The sequence below is a fragment of the Amblyraja radiata genome, chromosome 35 (genome assembly GCF_010909765.2).
Source record: "Amblyraja radiata isolate CabotCenter1 chromosome 35, sAmbRad1.1.pri, whole genome shotgun sequence".
NCBI classification, from domain to species: domain Eukaryota; kingdom Metazoa; phylum Chordata; class Chondrichthyes; order Rajiformes; family Rajidae; genus Amblyraja; species Amblyraja radiata.
The window spans coordinates 7725640-7740064 of record NC_045990.1 but is presented as its reverse complement, the minus strand read 5'-3'; the positions used below and the strand labels follow the sequence as shown (position 1 = coordinate 7740064).

The window sequence follows — 14425 nt, the reverse complement described above, 5'->3', positions numbered from 1 at the left end:
CAACGAATGTGGGGCCTGACTTCCAACATGGCAAGAGGGGAAGTTAAGAGAAAGGTTAGCATTAGCTATAGCTACACAAGGTTGCAACAGGGGAACTTAAGAAGTTCAGAGTTAGGAAGTTAAGACGGTCACTTTGTACTTTGCTCAAGATTCCAGCATCTGCAGTCTCTTGAATCTCCTCCTTACCTGGTCTTTGGCCTCAATTTGATAACAAATTCACCATTATGTAATTGACACCTAACCATCCACTGACTTGGCTGTAGAATTTATGTTGGTAGTTTACCCACTACCTACCATAGACCCTCTCAGACTAGAGGAGATAATTCACTGCTCATTAACAAGGAACTAGGCTGGCCAAAAGTCCTGCAAAAAAATAGATGTTAGAGGAGATCTGCTTAGGAAGTGGGTAAAGCAAGGGTGGGTGATCTACCTTTTTGAGATCCTCACCAATCTGTTACAAATACATGTCCATTCCAGTAATTTTAGGAATGACTGGTGGAGTCTATGCACATCGCAGACTCCAGTGCACAGTCTATCCATTGCTGCACAATGACTCATGTTTGGAGTTATACCTCACAGAAAATAAAACAGTTGTGGTCGTTAGAAGTCAATCATCACATTCTGTGTAGCAACCATGCAGGAGTTCCACAGGACGGTATCCTGGACCCAAACATCTTCAGCAGCATGAGCATGACCTTCCTTTCATTGACTCAGCTCCAGACACTATTTACATGACACTAGTTTGGAGCTTGATGGAATGGATACACTTCAACACATTCAGGAAAATCATAGCATCCTTCTTGATTAGCAACACTATGCTACACATTCAGTCCCTCCATCACCAGTACAGATTGGCTTGCAATGTGTGTCATCTGTAAAATCCACTGCAGTTACTCGCCCAGTCTACAACTACAGCACTTCCAAACGTCTACACCAGAAGGATCAAGGGCAGCTTCTACATGGAAACACCACCACCTGCAGGTTCCCCTCCAAGTCAACACCATCCTGACTTTGATATATGTCACTGGTCCTTTCAACATCACTGGATCTAAATCTTAGACCTCTTCCCAATGATACTGTGGGTTCTTATCTTCCGTAAGCAGACTGCAGCTCACCACCACCTCCTGGAGGTAGGCAATAAATACTGACTGGGCCAGCAATGTCGACATGAATTAATAAAATACATTGAACACATTTTTATAAACCTGTAATCAGTTAAGTTGTGAATCGATTTGTTTTAGTTTAGTTTATTATTGTCACGTTTACCGAGGGACAGTAAAAATATTTTTTGTTGCGTGCTATCCAGTCAGCGGAAAGACTATACGTAATTACAATCAAGCCATCCAGAGCGTACAGATACAGGATCATGGGTATAACATTTAGTTCAAGATGTCAAGTCCGATAAATAATAGTTCGAAGGTCTTCAATGAGGTAGATGGGAAGTCAGGACCGCTCTCTAGTTGGTGAGAGGAAGGGTTCAGTTGCCTGATAACAGCAATAATGAAGAACACAATACAATAATACTTCATTAGCCAAGTATGCAACATACGAGGAATTTAATTTGCCAAGTCAGTCATACAAATAAAAAGCAACAGAACGTACAAAATACATTTTAACATAAACATCCACCAGAGTGACTGCTCCACATTCCTCACTGTGCTGGAAGGCAGAAACAAAGTTCCATCCCTTCCCTTCTTTGTTCTCCCGTGATCAGGGGCTCTTGAATATGATTCTTCCAAAGGCAGACTATTTTAATGTGCTTTTCCTCTTCACTTGCAGGGTGAACCATATGCCCTAAATGTAATTACAGACGTTGGGATTCCTGTGTCACTTGTGTGTCTCATTGTTACTATTGGAACCATAGTCCTTTGGGAGGAGCTTAAGAGTGCTGTGATTATCACACACATGCAGCTGTGTGTGAGCCTTTTCCTGGCAGAACTACTCTTCATTATAGGAATCAACAGAACTGGACACCGGGTAAGATACCAGCGATGCCCTGGGGAAGCAACTGAGACCGCTCTCTGCAGTATTAATGATACAAACAGAAATAGGTTGTGCTAAATTATTGATTAAGAGAAATGAGGGAATCTCTGTAGGGAAAAGCAACATTAATCTGTCCCACAATCAGGGTCCCAACCGAAACATCACCAATCCATGTTCCCCGACTGACTCGCTGAGTTACTCCAGCACTTTGTGTCTTTTTTTAAACTTTAATCTCTACCCCTTTTTAAGGAACTTACTGAACTACAGACATTGCCAGTAGCACCCGCTTGTGTAATTGTTCTCTCCATCTTAAGCCTGAAGAAGGATCTCGACCTGAAACGTCACCCATTCCTTCTCTCCAGAGATGCTGCCTGTCCCGCTGAGTTACTTCAGCATTTTGTGTCCACCTTCTAACAAACAAGTGATGGTCAGCGTGGACTCAAGTGGGTCAAGCCGAGAGTTTCCATGCTGTATTTTTCAATCAATCAAAAAAAAATGTCCTCGTAAACCCGGAAGGCTCGCTATTCCTACATTTTCATAAAATGAAAACTTTGTGATTATGCAATTGGGCTGTGACAGCCCCTCATCGTAACTTCTTGTTGTTTCAGATTGTGTGTGGGGTTATAGCTGGATTTTTACATTACTTGTTCCTGTCGGCCTTTGTGTGGATGTTTTTGGAAGGAATTCAGCTCTACCTGTTGGTCAGAAACATCAAGAATTTAAGAATTTCTAAGTCGGAGAAAATGGGCAAGTACATGTACGGATGTGGCTACGGGATTCCTGCAGTAATAGTGGTCGTTTCTGCTGCTATCTACCCTGACGGCTATGGATCACCCAACTAGTAAGTAGTGTATTATGTTTCTCTGCTCTTACAATAGAAATTGTTCAGTCATTCTTGACACACTGTCTACTGAGGAGACAAGAAACACCGTTGCAGTTCAACACAATTATTGAAGTGAATACAAATTGTTTTCAATGGCTATATTTATTTATGTATTGAACCAAAATAAGAATATTAATAACTCTGAATGACTCTGAAGAGCTAAGACACTAAACTTTATTTTTGCCCATTATATCTTTCCCATTCTCATGGTTACCATTTATCCCTGGGGTAACAAGACAGATAGCTGTATCATCCAAACTCTTTGCTGAGTTCCTGCAGACTACTCAATCACCCGTATAATCACAGGCAAGTCTATTGTTAGATCATTTTCTACACCATCGCAGTAGGCACACCTGTATATCATGAGGTGAATCTACTCTCTCCATCTCTGGGAGAGATGAGATGCTTCTGGATATTCAAGACCGATGTATGATCAATGGTCAATAGTACTTTATTGTCACATGTCCAAACGCAAAGTGACATTATTTTTTTGCATACAGTTCAGTAAAGTATTGCCATATCTAAACACAATCCACGATTACCAAAGTGGACAGAAATTGTCATTGATCCTAGTTAACATTGTGTACAATGATGATCTGATGTACTGCATTTTGATCAGCATGTGAATTTGGTTAAAAGCAACATATACTTAATCTCAATTCTTCTGTTCATTAACATCAGCTGCTGGCTACAAAAACAGAGGAGATTCAATTGGAGCTTCCTGGGACCTGTGTGCCTAATAATTGGGGTAATCTTTTAAATTATCTATATTGCGATTGTGATCTACAAGTCAATTTTGGTACATATTATATTTCAAATATGTAGCAAAGTAATCTGCTGCTGAAATCTTCATTTATCCTGAACCCTTTGTTACCTTTACAACTTTCTTCATAGAAGCTTCTGCCTGACTCCTGAGTTACTCCAGCACTTTATGGGGTTTTTTGGTAAACCAGCATCTGCAGTTTTTTTGTGTCTACATCCTCCTTGCGAGTCTTCCCATCTTGCATTCAACTGCTCAAGGTCAAATTTCAGGGATTTTCTCGTTAAACCTATCTGCCCCTGTCCTCTCCACGAAAATGACCCCACCTCTCGATCAAACTTTGGTCTTCTGAACTCGCATTTCATTATAATAATAATAATAATAAATTTTATATTTAATGGGCGCCTTTCATACAAAATCTCAAGGACACCTTACATAGTAAACATATAATCGGAATATAACAATAAGGACATCACAGAGACACAAATTAAAAACAGGATTCAATCCAAAAACAGAAAATCAAAAACACAGTGTGAAGAGGGAGCAGCGGCAACCAAATCGTGCCAGCGTCCACTCTCTCTTCACGGCAGCCATCTTGGACACAGACCTACAAGACTACAAATAGACAAAAAAAATCATCCCCCCACAGTGGATAGCACTGTGGAGGAAGGCACAATGTCCAGTCCCCACCCCATGTTCACCCCAAAGTCAGGCCTATTGAGGCCACCGCAATTGCCTCTACGGAGGCCCGATGTCCCTGGCCGTTCTCACCGGGTGGTCTTGCCCCGGCGTCGGGAGAGTCCTCTCGGCGGCTGGGCCACCTGGAACGGCCGCTTCCTGGTTGGAGCCCGCGGCTGCCGAAGCCGACAAGGCCGCGCCGGTTTGGAGCTCCCAGGCTCCCGTTGTTGAAGTCGGCGCCGCCTCTACGCTCCGCAAACCCGCAGCCTGGAGTTGTTGCTCTCGGCAGTCCAGCTCGCCAGAGCTCCAGCGCGTCGCCCCAGGCAAGGGATCGCCCGCTCCACTCCGCTCCGCTCCAGCGCTCCGATGCTGTGCCGCCGCCGAGGCCGAGGTGCTGGGCGGTTCCCGCCAGGAAACGGCGCTCCAAGCCCGCAGGTAGGCCACGAGGACGGATCGACGGGCAGCCCGGAGAAGAAGCTGCCTCACCGACCAGGTAGGGACCTAGAAATAAAGTTGAGACCTACCCCCCCACATTAAAAAGTCCATATCCCCAACAAACGAAAAACAGGACTCACTAAAAACTATTAAAAAAAACGAATTAAAACGGACGGCTGCTGGCTAGCAGCCGTTCACCAAGATGGCTCCTCCTCCTCTGTGTTATGTGACATGGTATAATGTTTATTTTTTCTACTGCACTCTATCAATACAAAATGTTGCTTAGCCACCTTTTGAGTGAGAACAAGCCATTCTCAGAGCAGGTACTCTATCTCAAAGCTGGAAGATGCCTCTGTATTGCATGATGGCACTTCATTACATTGTGTTCAATACTGAGGAGTCTCCTAATGCCAGTGATGCCTTACACAGATTGAGCCTCAGAGTGAGTTTGAGGATGATGAGGTTTTTGCATTAAAATATGAATGAAAATTGTATAGAAATGTCTTGGTAATAAAGATTATATGTTGATTATTCTTAGGTTTAGATTAAACATAGAGATGGTGAATTTATGGCTAAAGATCTCAAAGGTATAAATGGTTGTTGGGTTTGTGAGAGACCTGAATAAAACTGCAACATCAAGGTTTCACACACGTACCTTCATGGTTCAGGCAGAGTTCAGAGGTCTTTGTTGGTGTCTGGTCATAATGCAGGAAATAGACTTCTGGGCCTGGAACAAACAAATCTTTATCCTCTTGCTTGGCTATGGTCCCTTGTGGGCTGGAGATGAGTTCCACAGATACCTCCCCAATTTATTCTATCCATTTTCTTTTTTGATTTTTGCATCTTCCAACAGATCAATACATTCCTTTTCCTGATAACGCTCTGGAATTTAAAGAAAGAAATTGACAAACGAGATATTGAAGTGTCAAAGCTCAAAGACACTAGGTGAGTCCGATTATGATCTCCAGACTTTTATGGCTAGGAAAGATTTAGAGGGACTGTTGAGTACTGTGTTTACAAACCTGTTGTGATGCTGCCAAATAAGAATGTCATTGTTCCATTTCGATACATATGAGAATGAAACACTCTTGACTCTTTAACCTTGACATGGACTATGCGCGGGCAAATGGGACTGGCTTCGATGGGGCATTTTGGTCAGCATGGAAGGGTTTGTTTCCGTGCTGTATGTCTCTAACTATTTAAGGTGCTTGAGCTGCCAACTACCTCATTGGGGACACAAAAATGCTGGAGAAACTCAGCGGGTGCAGCAGCATCTAGGAGCGAAGGAAATAGGCAACGTTTCGGGCCGAAACCCTTCTTCAGACCCGAAACGTTGCCTATTTCCTTCGCACTCCGATGCTGCTGCACCCGCTGAGTTTCTCCAGCATTTTTGTGTACCTTCCATTTTCCAGCATCTGCAGTTCCTTCTTAAACACCTCATTGGGGACCCTCGTTTTATCTGAAGAAGGGTTCCGACCCAAAACATCACCTATCCATGTTCTCCAGAGATGCTGCGTGACCCGCGTGGTTGCTCCAACGTTATCAGTCTCAAATAAAGACTGTCTAGGTTCAGCACGAAGAGAACTGAACAACACAAAGCGGAAGGGGCAGGGGAACTCTGAGAGAAAATATGTAATTTCATTACTCTATGATTTAATGTCAAATTAAATGCTTAGAAATACATTAGACTGAAACGTATGAAATAATATCTGGCAGCATGTTATTCTGTACTGTTGAAATTCTATTAATTGACTTTAATGACATAGGTTCCAGAGGCAGGATGTGCTGTCACTACCACATAGTATGCTTAGTGTGAGTGGTGGAGAGTGAATTTTGCAGCTGAGTGTTCATGCAGACATATTGAACATGATGTATATCTCACTGACCTTGCTTTGTTGCAGGATGTTGACGTTTAAAGCCATCGGGCGAGTGTTTATTCTGGGTTGCAGCTGGATCCTTGGCTTGCTCCACTTTGATGAGGATACGATAGTGATGGCGTATTTGTTCACCATTGTCAACAGTTTCCAGGGCTTCTTCATCTTCATCATCCTCTGTGTGTTAAATCCCAAGGTACGGAGCAGAGATTTACATGACATTTTGTACAAAAACACAGGCCATTCTACCCAACTGGTCTATGCCAGTTTTTATCATGTTAATGCGGAACAGTGCAGCACAGGAACATGTCATTCAGCCCACAATGTCTGTGCTAAGCGTGATGCAAAGTTAATGTAATCTCCTCTACCTGCATGTGATCCATACCTCTCCATTCCCTGCATATCCATGTGGCCATCTTAAAGCCACTGTTGTGCCCAATACAATACAATACGGTTTTATTCATCACATTGCACATAAAGTGCAAGTGAAATGAATTTGTCAGCAGCGGTACAATGATAAAGAACACACAATACACAATAAAACATTTATAACAATAAATCTTATCACAATAAAACCCGCCTCCATCACCACTCTTATCACTGTCTGCTTCTGGGAAATATCCTGGGACAGCATTTGCTTCCAATCCTTGAAATTCCTTGTCATTATCCAACTGAAATAGTTTTTGCCTTAATTCCCTAATGGAGTTATTAAAGGGCCCTTGTATTGAACATTATGTGGAAACTAATATTCTCCGCATCGAACCATAGAACTGTTACTGGTTGGATGGAAGCCATTTGGCCCTTAAGGCTGTGATGGAATACCCATACTCATTAATACATTTTATGAAAGTTCACATCAGTTTTCTCTTTTCCAGATAAAAGAAGCATTGGGACGACAGATGGCACAATGGGCTAAGTGTTCGGCTGGCAACCGGAAGGTAGCCAGTTCGAATCCCGCTTGGAGTGCATACTGTCGTTGTGTCCTTGGGCAAGACACTTCACCCACCTTTGCCTGTGTGTGAATGTGTGCGAATGTGTGTGAGTGATTGGTGGTGGTCGGAGGGGCCGTAGGCGCAGATTGGCAGCCACGCTTCCGTCAGTCTGCCCCAGGGCAGCTGTGGCTACAGAAATAGCTTACCACCACCGAGTGTGACTGAGGAGTGAATGAATAATGCGATGTAAAGCGCCTTGAGTATTAGAAAGGCGCTATATAAATCCCATCCATTATTATTATTATTTGCTGATTCCCTTCTCAGTTCCCTCATTTATTGATCCCTTGCCAAATTCCCCCGTTCACTGGTCCTTCCTTGTACCTGTAATTTACTCTAATAAAAACTCAACATGCTGGACAGTTTCCCCAATGTCTGTGGGGGAAAAAAGAGTTAACATTTCAGTTCAAAGGGTTTCCAGCATTTAGTACATATGGCACTCTACAACACAGAGGGATACAAATTAAAGGACACAAAGTGCAGGAGTAACTCAGCAGCTCGGGCAACATCTCTGGAGAACATGGATAGGTAGCGTTTCGGGTCGAGACCCTTCTTCAGACTTGCTGAGCTATTCCAGTACTTTGAGCCTTTTTCTGTATTAGCCAACATCTGCAGTTCTTTGTTTCCAAATTATCAGATTTCAATTCCATCTGCCAATGACTTGTATCTTCCATTAAGGTGGTAACCCAGTGCAAGAGGTTGTTTTCTGTGATGTGTAGGAACAAGAAGATAGTTTCACCCAAGGACGCCGCCACAATAATACATCAACTTAGATGGTAAGTGGGTTTAGTCTGATCTCTGTTCAATATTCCACCAACACCAGAACAGTCACTGAACATTGCCGAGTTGTTAGTAAAGCTGATGCTTCAATCTTACCTTGCTCACTGTAATGTCCAGCTTCCCAACAACCATCAGGCTGTTGAACACTATGAATCCAACTCAACTCTGAACTGCCTTGATTGCACTCGGGACTTTCTTGATTAGCACGGTTGTCAGAGTTTATGGGGAGAAGGCAGGAGAATGGTGTTAGGAGGGAGAGATTAATCAGCCATGATTGAATGGTGGAGTAGACTTGATGGGCCAAATGGCCCAATTCTTCTCCTATCACTTATGACCTTACAAATTTGGGCTTTGTTTTCGTAATATATATTTTTTTTATTTATTGAACAATTTATTGATTATTTTGGTAGCTACTGAGAGCGATGCAAGTAAAAATGTCATTGTTTTATTTCGGGACAATAAAAATACTCTTGACTACTGAAGCCATCAACGGCCTTGTGCCGATCGCCTGTAATACTGATGTTGAGATGATACTGCCTTCTTTATTCTCCCAGCTGGATCAAAGTTTTGACCCCCTTGTTGCCTGTGTGTCAGTGTGGAAATACTAAACTATTAAATCATAGGAGACATCACATCATGAGGCCAATCCTAGTACCACCTTCCAGCAACAAAATCCGAATTGACCTTTCTTCCTTTGCTTAGTTCAGAAGTTCCCAAGATAATTGTTGCACTCTCTTTGGGATTTCCACCATGAATTTAGGGGTGGTGCAGTCGTTGAGCTGCTGCCTTACAACGCCAGAGATCTGTGTTCGAAACTGACTAGGGTGTTGTTTCTATGGAGTTTGTATGTTCTCCCTGTGACCACGTGGGTTTTCACTGGGTGTTCCAGTTTCCTCCGACATTGTAAATTAAAATTGTCGCTAGTGTGTAGGATAGTGCTAGTGAGTGTACAGGCTGATTGCTGGTCAACGCCGACTCAGTGGGCCAAAGGGCCTGTTTTCACATAGTATCTCCACAGTCTAATGTCTAAATTGTACCACACGTAACATCATCCTCTCTCGTTCATATTTCAGTTTGAATGATATGCCACACGTCTGTTGTTGCCTGAAGTTAATTTTAGTTTAGTTTAGAGATACAGCATGGAAACAGGCTCTTCAACCCACCCAGTTCACACTGACCACTCTTTGTTCACATTAGTTCTACATTATCCCACTTTCCCATCCACTTCCTACACATTAGTAGCAATTTTACAGAGGCCATTTAACCTACAAAACTGCATGTCTTTGGGATGTGGGAGGAAACTTACGCAGTCATAGGCACAACATGCAAACTCTATACAGAGAGCACCCGAGGTCTGGACCGAACCTGGGTCTTTGGCTTGTGAGGAAGCGGCTCTAACAGTTGCACCACTGTGCCGCCTTATGTACTGAATGTGTTCATAAGAATTTATTTTCCTCTGCTGTAGAGTGGCGAGCAGTGATGGTATCCTTATCACAGCTTCTGTGACAGAGACTCAGCAGATGACGAAGTGATGGCCATCATCTTTGAGACAGCAATGAGAATTAACTTCACAAAGAGACTTGCAACAAATTACCTTGACTATTTCAATCACGAAGGACATGACTGTGTGCTATTGCTTAGAATTGGTCTACAGTTCTACAACACTTTGGCTCAGTTTCTTCCAAATGCCAACTTCTGCTGCCCTGAAGCACAGCAGAGCATGGGAGCACAGACTCCTCCAACAGGAATGGTGCTTGAACTCGAAAATAATTGTTTCTTCATCAAACCAAGATCCCGAGCTAATAACAGCTGTGGAAATGTCGCCATTACACCACGGTTTTCATGAAACACAGCAAGAGAGAGAAAGAGACACTCTCTTCATCCTCAAGGGAAACTAAGAACTGGGTAACAAAAGCTAACCTTGAACAAACAACCAATTCTGAGAATGGATTTTCTGAGAATGCAATCCAATTCTTGCACTGTGATAGATGTTAAAAGCAGCTTTCACAAATGGTGTATAATTATGGTTATTGTGCATGCAATAGGTCACTTACATGAGCAATTATACTCTGTTGTTAAAGAACAATGAACAATGAAGTACCTGGCGTGGGGGGACTACCTGGATGGGTAGGGGTGGGGGAGAACAATGGGGGACCAGGGGAGGGGGAGAGGATGGGGGGGTGGGGGGTACTTTGTGACTGTTAGTGCCATATATTCCATTACAAGAAAACTTTGAAACACTGGCAATCAAGGCTATATTAATAGGAAGGAACTGCCGATGCTAGTTTAAACCAAAGATAGACACAAAAAGCTGGAGTAACTCAGCGGGACCTGCAGCATCTCTGGAGAGAAGGAATGGGTGACGTTTCGGGTCAAGACCCTTCTTCAGGCAAGGCTATACTTTGTTTAAGAGTGTCAAATACAATGGTGGCTGGGAACAGTCAGACTAGACTATTCACAGAACAAAGATTAATGTAATCGTTTATACAGTTTTTAAAATTTTTGTTGTTTATTTGCACTGTTAAATATAACAAATTTCACAGATTTCTAACAACGGCTGTAAATCATGCAACTCCAACAGACACATCCCCGTGCTCAGGGTTTCTTCAAAACCAACCACCATGGCAGATAAACAAATGTCCCATTATCTTTTGGTAGACAAAAGTGCTGGAGAAACTCAGCGGGTGAGGCAGCATCTATGGAGCGAAGGAAATAGGCAACGTTTCGGGCCAAAACCCTTCTTCCCCATTATCTTTTGACCTCATTCTCCCCTTCTGCGATTTTATTCTTTCCCAATTTCATTATTTTACGCCGTCAATATGTAGAGAAACTGGGCTCAGTTTATCAACCCTTTAAATCTTCCAAGTAGGTCATTCCCTCTTCTCTCCCATCGGGCAGGAGGTACAGAAGTTTGAAAACTTATACCACCAGATTCAGGTAGTTTCTTCCCAGCTGTTATCAGGCTTCTCTTCTTCTAGAGTATGGTCCTGACCTCTCATTTACCTCATTCGAGATCTTTGAACTATATTTAATTGGACTTCAATGTTATATATTGCACTGTTGTACTCTTTATTTATGCACTGTGCACCTTGTATTCATGTCTAGTTTCTTTGACTGGGTAGCCGCAAACAAAAGCTTTTCACTGTACCTCGGTACATGTGAAAATAATAAAGTAAAACTAAGCCGTGACTTTGGACAAAGATGATGAAGAATTTATATTGTCAGTTGCTGGTGAACCTGTGGAATTCGTTGCCACAGACGCCTGTGGAGGACAAGTCAATGGATATTTTTAAGGCTGAGATTGGCAGATTTCTTGATTAGTACGGGTGTCAAGGGTTATAGGGGGAAAGGCAGGAGCATGAGGTTGAGAATTGAATGGTGGCATAGACTTGATGGACCGAATGGCCTAATTCTGCTCCTGGAACTTATGAATTCTTATCCATCTCTTAAAATTGAGCACATATTATTTCTGACTCCTGAAGTAGCGGGGTTCTCAGAGGGACAACTGAACACAACCAATGTGTCGAAGATAGACACAAAAAGCTGGAGTAACTCAGCGGGTCAGGCAGCATCTCTGGAGAGAAGGAATGGAATGGGTGTCGTTTCTGGTCGAGATACTTCTTCATGTGTTGTTCGCCAGGTCAGGTTGTTTGGAGACGGAGCCAATCAACGTTGGAGGCGGGCTTTCCCGGTGCTTATAAAAACGGATGGATGAAAACCCTGCCACACAAAGATCCTCGCTATAGGATCTTTGCTGCCACATTCTGTCTGTCGTGTTGGTCTCGGTGAGTGGTGGTAGCGAGTGTCCCCTTAAAAGGTGTAACGTGATATGGGTGGCGTGACCGTGAGGGACATAGACCCCGCACAGTGGAGATGAGGGGGCTTCCCATAGATCCGGGTGAGGAGATTTTATCCTCACAGACTTGAAGATGGACCGGCGCTTGCAGAGTTCGGCTCTCATGGAACGGTCAAGAGGTCAGCGCGCCCAAGATACCGACCATGTCGAGGTGCTACCATCATCTCCAAAGGCAAGCCCGCTTCACCCGCGGGGAGATCGCCTCAAACCGCCCCCGCCTTCAGTCCAACAAAGGCTCTTTCAAGAGCCACTGAAAAGAGCTGCGACCTTTCTCCCGATTCCTCGTCTTTCTTGTCAGTCTGCCTTTCTTCATTGTTGTAACATTAATTTACTATTGTCACGCGTACCGAAACGCCATAAAGAGTTCTGTTTGTGTATTATCCACACGAATACAATCAAACCATACACAACACGTACAATAGGCCATCTCACGGATGAGAAATGCGCGGGAGCAAAACAACAGTCAAACAATGATTTAGTCATCAAGATAACTAGAATGGCTTATTGGAAATGGGTTGTTTTGACTCCTTGAGGCTGCACAGTCATTCGCCAGACTTGTGGATGAGTTGATTCTCAGTCTAACTATCAACATATTCTTTGCTCTTAATATCTTCAAAAACGGATCGTGGTTGAATGAGCTCTGACAGGCTTCACTGTAGCAATCTGAAGAATCCAGAGATGCTGCCTTACTCCAGCTTGTTGCGTCTATCCACGGTACAATGCTCGGGTAAAGAACTATAAAGGTTCACCGTTTCGAGTTTTAAAATAATAACTTGGTGTAAAAGTGTAGGATACGATGGAAGGGATGTATTGAAAGTGCGAGGGGTTTGCCCGCGTCTACCAGGTCTCTGTCAGCAACAAAAGGCAAGTTGGCCGTAGTGAAGGCCACCCCGTTGTTGACGGCATGGGAGGCGGGAGGGAGACTCGCTCCTCGCGGTGGATCTCCTTGGGAGAGAGGTGTCTGGTGGCGGGAATGGACGGATCTGCGCTACAGGAGGACAGCAAGGCCCGGGATACCAGTTGGCCGTCCATATGTTACCATCGTCCCCGAAGACATTCGCGGGAGAACGCCTCAAAACTTCTTTCACCTACAGTCCAAAAAATGCTCTTTCAAGAGCCATTGAAAAGAGCTATAACGTTCCGCCTAAGCCCTTTATTTATGTGTCATTGCTTGGCTTTCTTCACTGTTTAAATATTTGTATGGATTAATCATCGTCACATCTACCTCGATACAGTGAAAACTGCGTACTATCCAGTGAACACGTTCTATATGCACGAGTATAGTATAACCAACATACATAAGTCCATCTGGAAGTGCCTAAGTACTGCGATCGGTGTATTGGAAATGCGCGGGAGCAGAAAACAAGTTTAAACGAGGATTTAGACTTTAAATGTAATTAAAATTGGCTCATTGACTCCCTGAGCCTACTATTCCATCATCAGCATTGTGGTCGAGTCTGTAACCCAGTCCGGCTATCCCTATATCTGTTGACACTCTCAATATTTATAAATCTAGATTTATTTTGACTTCTGCCCGAGGCTCCGTGATTATTTGGCTTATGATGGCCAGGCTCTGAAGGAGATGAGTAGGAAGGAACTGCAGGTGCTGGTTGACACAAAATGCTGGAGTAACTCAGCGGGGCAGGCAGCATCTCTGGAGAGAAGGAATGGGTGACGTTTCGGGTCGAGACCCTTCAGACAGAGTCGGTAGAGGGAGCTCAGAGATAAGGAAGGGTAAGATGTGAAAACGAGATGAGCCTATCTGAGGGAAATGCGTTACCAGAGATCAGCGTATGGTGTGAGGCATCCTTCAGGGCCCGGCTTTCTAGAGTTTAGCCCTCGGGTTTCTACTGGAGGACGACGAGGCTTATGGTGGCCGGATCCTGAAAATACCAACTTGTGGACCATCCATGTCGAGATGTTACCGTCATATCCGAGGACATCCAGCTGGCCTGCCTCATCTGCGGGCAGAGCACCTACAACCTCCCTTCATCCTCATTCCAACAAAGGCTCTTATAAAAGCCATTTTAAAGAGCTATAACCTTATACATGAGTCTCCGTCTGTTTGGCTTTCTTCATTGTTAAAATGGGGTAGTAGTTTATTTTTGGCGGGTGTGATGAGATACAGGGAAACAAATTAAAGTGCTGGTTTATTATTGTCTCATGTATCGAGATACAATGAAACAT

At 43.6% G+C, this 14425-nt stretch overlaps 1 protein-coding gene across 1 annotated transcript in view; it reads left to right on the top strand.

Moving 5' to 3' along the window:
* LOC116966012 (adhesion G protein-coupled receptor E3-like) overlaps positions 1-10336 on the top strand; it is a 39810-nt gene extending 29474 nt beyond the window's left edge. Inside the window, exons 13-19 of the mRNA XM_033012131.1 lie at positions 1780-1977; positions 2592-2824; positions 3548-3614; positions 5593-5684; positions 6641-6809; positions 8281-8378; positions 9848-10336. Of these exons, the coding sequence (XP_032868022.1) occupies positions 1780-1977; positions 2592-2824; positions 3548-3614; positions 5593-5684; positions 6641-6809; positions 8281-8378; position 9848 (858 nt within the window). The 3' untranslated portion in view covers positions 9849-10336. The remainder of the gene's footprint in view (positions 1-1779; positions 1978-2591; positions 2825-3547; positions 3615-5592; positions 5685-6640; positions 6810-8280; positions 8379-9847) is intronic.
* Positions 10337-14425: the final 4089 nt, after the last annotated feature.